The sequence below is a fragment of the Echinops telfairi genome, unplaced genomic scaffold (genome assembly GCF_000313985.2).
Source record: "Echinops telfairi isolate 266 unplaced genomic scaffold, ASM31398v2 ScPeMD7_443;HRSCAF=831, whole genome shotgun sequence".
Taxonomy (NCBI): Eukaryota; Metazoa; Chordata; class Mammalia; order Afrosoricida; family Tenrecidae; genus Echinops; species Echinops telfairi.
Genome location: NW_022104341.1, coordinates 7,810,490 through 7,817,174, shown reverse-complemented (window position 1 = coordinate 7,817,174; position 6,685 = coordinate 7,810,490). Strand labels below are relative to the sequence as shown.

General features: G+C 46.1%; 1 protein-coding gene across 1 annotated transcript in view; it reads left to right on the top strand.

Moving 5' to 3' along the window:
• The window catches only part of FAM102B (family with sequence similarity 102 member B), a 39,484-nt gene that overhangs the window by 16,210 nt on the left and 16,589 nt on the right, over window positions 1-6,685 (top strand). The window contains exon 5 of the mRNA XM_013003785.2: window positions 625-671. Coding sequence (XP_012859239.1) covers window positions 625-671 — 47 coding nt within the window. The remainder of the gene's footprint in view (window positions 1-624; window positions 672-6,685) is intronic.

Here is a 6,685-nt window from a genome sequence, read left to right as displayed (position 1 = left end):
AGACTCATGTTCACTATGAGAGGGTTGTGTGTGTGGTGGTATTAATCTGTGTTGTCAGAATTCTTGGGCACCTCCCAGTGTCTTCTTTTGCCTTGGTCATATTGTGCGGACCTCCCCTGTACTGTACATGGCCTTCCCTTTTCCCTCTGCGGCTGATTCTTAAAACCTGGCCAGCAACTAAAGAGTAGCAGCATTCCAGAAGGGATTAGAAAAGTTGTAAACCCCATTCTGTAACTGGAGCAAAGGCCAGAAACATTGTGCTGCTGGAGACAGGCATCCCTAGAGGCATCGGAATGGGAAGCTGGGAGGAAGCACATCGAGATCCCTAAGCACCAGAGGAATTGGGAGTGAAGACAGATAACTCAGAGCTGCACCCCGCACCCCCACAGCATGATCACCAGTGAAGGAAGCACTTGTCTTTCTTTCTGTCTTTCCACTCTGATTGTTCACGCTCACAGGGTTTTTCATCTGTTCACAGCAGCAGTATTGGAGATAGCCACGCCAATAGTCTTTTCACTCAGTGCGTTCTAAATAGAACGTAATTGGACTAGGCACTAGATCTGTAGAACATGGCTTCCCTCCAGCTCTTCTTTCGTAATCACGATACCTGTTTTTCTCATGTAGGTTTTGATCAGCATGCAGCTGATGTCGGGTGACCCATGTTTTAAAACGTAAGTGCCCAATAAATAGATTATGTCTCTGAAAATGTGACAGTGATTTACTTGTTTAAAGTTTTTATATTTTTTTTGTTTGTGGGGGTGGGGGTGTTTTGTTTTTTCATTTTTTACAGTTCAGTGCTGGGGATTTTCCCTTTCTGGGGGTCCTGACCTGACTCTTAAAGAAGTTACCTTTTACCAAATGGACTTTTTACTTCTCTGGAATATTTAAGCTATGGACCTTCTACCATCTTTGAGTTTGGACCTTCTACCATCTTAATAAATTAAGATATTTATTCTAGCTCCTGCACACTGATTAAGCGCTTTACTATGTGCTTGGTCCCCTTCAAGACACAAGAGAAAGAGCGGTGAACAAAGCAGACAGTCCTTTCCATCTTAGAGCACATATCTTACGAGGAACACAGACCAACAAACAAATGTACATGAAAAATGGTGATGCCGTTTAGGAGAAAAAGAAAGCACTTTGGTAAGAGGGCCACTTACCTAGCCCCCGCCATCAAGTCCGAATCATCTCTTAGTGACAGAGTAGAACTCCGTTGAATTTCCAAAACAGTAATTCAAACTGCTAACCTTGTGACTGGTGAACCAACTTAAATCCCACTACGCCACCAGGGCTTCTTAGCGTCCTCATTACTGTCAAGTCAGTTATGACTCATGGCTCGGGGAATGTGCGTTTGACAGTGCAATCGAGGAAGACAGCTGACATTGAGCGGAGAGCTGAAGGAGGTAGAATCAAGCCATGGGGCTCTCTGAGAGAAGAGTATTCAAGATAGCGGGGACACGGACAAAAGTCTTTTTTTTAAATAATTTGTTATTGTAAATGTAGGTGAGGGTTTACATTTCAGATCACCAACGTATTGAACAGCTTAAACTACTAATCAGTCACCCCCAATAGTTTACCCTTCACCCACTGCTCGATTTATCTTTTCCCTCTTGTGGGCTTCTGTCTTCCACATCACCCAAGTTAACACCCTCAACGGCCTAGCGCATTGCTTTGTCTTCCGGCCCTTGCTCCCCACCCGAAGGTCTCAAGGGAGGAGTAGGCTAGTGTGTGAGTAGGCACAAGGAGACCACTGTATCCAGACCACAGTGGAAGAAGAGGGTGGGAGGAAGGAGACCAAGTCAGATGATGAAGAATCTTTTGGCCATTATAAGTAGAATTTACACTGAGCTGCTTCAGTAAACTAGAAAGCTTCTGAGGGGTTTTCAGCAGAAGAGTAAAATGTATGACTGCTAAGTAAAGAGTAGACAATGTGTGGGAGCAATAAGAGGGGCAGGGACCACTAGGGAGATGAATTCCAATAATCTAAGGCTATTCCAGTAATCCAAGAAAGAGATGATGGTGCCTTGGACCCAGCTGGTACAAACACAGATGAGCATGACAGATCTTGGCTTGAATTAATGGTGCTTCCATTGTGTGTTAAGTTGGGTTCCGGAGAGAGGAAAACCAGTGAGCTTGTATGTATTTATATAGAGAAAGATTTACATCGAGAAATGGCTGCCACAGCTAGTTCAAGAATGGCTTCCATGTAGCTCTGGATGCTGCTAAACAGGAAGCAGGATGAAGGGTGGGGGTGGGGGCTAAATAAATACAGACTGATGGATACAGAGGTAAATGAGTCAGAGGTAGGCTGGATGGCTCTGCCATTGGTCCTCTGCTGACAGTTCCTGGGAGCGGCAGGAGAAAACAGGAAATTGACAAACCAGACACCACACAAAGGATCCGGCTCTGACAGAGAAATCATCTCTTCTCCTGGTCTCTCAGCTACGAAAGGCCACATCCCCAGGGAGGTGTCATCAGGCTGACTGACAGGTTGGGCTCCACCCCTACCCTTAGACAGGAGTGTCAGTTGACATCATCCCTGTCACATTTCTTGAGATGACAAAAAAAGCTACAAGAGGAACACGTTGGGAGCTTAGGTTTGGGACATGTCAAGTCTGAGATCTCTATTAAGCATCCCACTAGATGTGGCAAGTAGGCAGCTGGGTTATCAGTGTGGCATTCCACAGGGTTTCCCCGACTGTATCTAAAATGTTCAGATCATGAGCCCGTCAGCACCTCGATGGCATTAAAGCCCTAAGACTTGGTGAAGTGACACAGAATGAGTACAGGTAGAGAAGGAGGAGCCCGCAGACACTGCACTGCGTGAGAGAGAGGTGGTCGAGATAGGGAAGAGGCAGCCAGTGAACATGCATGAGATAAAAAGAGAATAAGGGAAGGAGTAATTGCCTCCGTGACATGCTGCTGACACAGGCCACGGGTGAGGCCTGAGAGCGGATCTTTGGCTTTTGCTGTATAGAATGCTCTTAGACTGAAGCCTTATTGAAGTGGGCTAGAAAAGAGTCTGGGGAAAATGGAGAGAGACAAGCTGATACCAAGAGCTCAAGCAGGAAGAAAACGTTTTGAAAATGATGATGGCAAAATAGGTACAAGGGAGCCCCCAATAAAATGATTTATTAATTAAAAAAGAAAGAAAAATTGAGACAGTATAAATAATGTTTATGAAGAATTCTGATACAAAAGGAGTAGAACAGCGAGGCATAAATAAGATACAGAGTTGTGGTATAATTCATTTCTTTGCCGCAGCCTTTCTGGCTCTGGGCATGTAGTTCTCTCACAATCTCTGGTTGGGCCACAGTCTGCCAAGTGATTGGCCTGTTTGATGTCTGTGTAGGCAGCTTGCAGGGATTGGTCAATTTTTAATCCACCTGAACAGTTTGCAGGATTAGGCAGTGTGCTGTCTAGCTAAGATGTTTGCAGTCTACCTAATAGTATTGGCTGATTTACGATTTGCTTAGCTGCACTTCTCAACCTGTGGGTCGAGACCCCTTGGGGGGGGTCGAACAACCCTTTCACAGGGGTCACCCGATTCATTGCAGTAGCAAAACTATAGTTATGAAGTAGCTCCGAAAATAATTTTATGGTTAGGCGTCACCACAACATGAGGAACTGTATTACAGGGCCGCGGCATTAGGAAGGATGAGAACCACTGGCTTAAGGGATCGGTCAGCTTATGATGCTACTGGGAAAACCACCAAGAGTTTCCCTATATAATTGGCCAGTGTCTCAGAGATCTTAAAAGAATCTCTTGATCAAAGAACAAAATAAAAGATAACTAAATTTTAGGAAGAGGAAGAACATCTTTTGAACCCTGGGTCCCTGTAATGAAAACCACCTAGAACCAAATGAGAGAGCTGGAATAAGGGTCAAGGAGTGTAACACTCAGCCAATAATATAGAAGGGGCCCCATGGCCGAGAGAGCAGTCGGGATGGCAGCGTGGACAGAGTTGATTCACAGAGCACAGCTGGGCACCGTGTAAAGGGCAAGCAGTCATACATAGTGCAGGTAGACATCTGAGCAGAGCAAGGGATGGCATGGGGGCCACAGTGGCCTGCCTTTGGCTACAGCAAATACCCCAGCTGTTCCGTGACAGCAAAGTCAGGAAGAGGACATTGTGGGGATCGCAGTCATTGACGGGAAACAAAACATAAATGAGTTGTTGAAGGGAACACTGATTGGTTCCATAAACCTTCACCCAATCCACAATGTTTAACGTTTGAGGGATTGGGAGGAAATGCAGATCTAGGGGTGATGTGACCCTCAAAGAGCAAGGCTTCATCGGACTCTGAACGGAAGGACATTATCACAGCATGTACAAGGGTATGGCCGTGTGACAGAGCACAGAATACTTTTAGAATGGCAAGTAATAGCAGTCATCTTAGGAAGTCATTGTTCTTATTACTGTGAAACTAAAGCAAAATAATCCCACCTCTTTCATTCTATGATTGAACTATATTAGACAGTTTCTGAAAAGGGACAGAGAAACATTTTTAGAACAAAAGGCATAATAGAATGAAAACCAGGCACATGATGGGTGGGCATTCAGTAACACTTTATTCGACACAACCTAGCTCACAAGACTGGAGGACTACCAAAACCTTGCTGGGTGTTAGATTTTGAATTTGCTCCAATATCCATCTCTGGTTTGTTAGTTTGCTTGTTTTTCTGTTTGACACTTGGTATTAAATCAGCACAGATGGCTGGGATCATTAAAGGTGGGGAGTTTTTAGGGTGTATGTGTGTGTGTGAGAGAGAGAGAGAGAAAGAGAGAGAGCAGGGAAAGGGGTGGGAAATTGGTATTTCTAAAAGTATAGTTACTGTGAGTCAGAGTGAACAGGAAAGAGAGTGGAGCTGGAGGGGGGCTGATAGTGAGCGAGGAAAGAAAGAAGCCAACAGTGGGGTTTGAGAGGATTGGGAAGCCGTAAAGGAGGGAGAGAGAGACATGGCAGGCAGGCCTCTTCTGGTGCTCAAAAGACATGAATTGAGATACCACTGTGTGTGATTCACCCATCGGTGAGTAACAAGGAGGACTGTAGAGTCTGTTCTTTGTAAGTATATATTTTTTAATATTAGTGTTTCTTGTGGAATATTTACTGCCAAATTGTGTTTTGGTTTTTGCCAAGCTGTTTATATTATTTAAAAATATAGCTGGTGGGTGTTGAAAATGTAGGTCAAAGGCAGACAAGAGCCTTTGATGCTGTTTCTTAGGAGCTTGAGCGTCATCCCAAATGAGCTTTTGATGGCTATCAAATCAGAGGGTAGCACTTCCTATGCACATTCCCTAAGTACCACAGTGGCAGTGGTACTGGAAAAGAGGGCCAGATGAAGACTCATGCAGTAGCCAGGAGGAGGGTATAGAGACCAGAACTAGTTAGTGGAGGTAGAGACGAGGTAGGAAAGGTGTTAGCGAAGGGGATCTGGGATTTGGAAACTGACTTCTGACAGGGAAACGTGAGTTGGAAGGAAACACAGGAGAGGTCCAGGATGGGAGCTCTGGTGCTTCTCAAGGTTGCGACACACTCAACAGAAAGACTACAGAAGGAAAGTGAGTTTGGGCGAAGACTATGGGCTCAGTTGGGAGCTACACTGAATGTTGGTGCTGGTATGACAGGTAGACTTGGAGGACAAACAGTGTAACATGCTCCAGTAGGATTTACAACTCTGGAATTTAGGCGATGCTGGACTGGAACTCAGGAGCCCTGGTGGCACTATGGATTAGGTGTTGGACTAGGAACCCAAAGGGCAGCAACTCAAATCCACCGGCTACTCTTCCGCACAAAGAGGAGGCTGCCTGCTCCAGTGCAGATTTAGTCTCAGAAACCCTATGCAGGGTCGCTCTTAGGTGTGTACCGACTGTACAACCAGTCAAACTGCCGTAAACAACTACAATGGAGGTACACACATCTGACCTCCCCTGCCTTCCCAACTGCCCACAAGGCAAGGGTCAGACACGCCCCCAGGGTCCTTCCTTGTTACCTATGATACCCATGGTTCCTCCCTTGCCACTCCATCTATGCTGGGTTCAGTAATCCCTTGCAATGGCCACACAGAACTGACAGACAATACACATGGTGAAGGGGATTTATAAGGGAAGCTAACAGGCTACCCCAAGTCCGAATCGGCAGATACAAGGATAGCTCCTCAGCCAGTAGCCAAGCCTTGGTCTGGTTTCTAGTCTCTCAGCCCTAGTCCCTTGGCCTCCGCCTCTATGGGCCTGAAAGCCAGCCTACCTGTCACTCTGCCCCCCATCCCCACAGTCTCGGCGATGCTCCTCTGAGTCTCCATGCCTCCATCTGTGATATCGCTGGTCTCAGACACTTCAGACAGATTTTTTTGAAAGTGCTCTTTCAAGATCCTTGGGATTTCTCTCTTCTCTGCTTTTTCAAAGATGCTGTTCCTTACAGCTGAGTGGGGGGTGGGGGTGGGGGACAGCGAAAACTGATGGGATCCCCTGTTAGTGTCATGCACGCCCTGTTTGCACAGGTGGGAGTCATTTGGTGGTAGCTAGAGGCTTGGGTAGAAGTTCATATTAAGAAATTTCACACACCCCTCAGCACCAATATTGAGAGTAGAGATACCAGGAGGATAAGGGAAAGGTGGGGGAGGAAGGGGGAACCGGTCACAATGATCTACATATAACCCCCTCCCAGGGGGATAGACAACAGA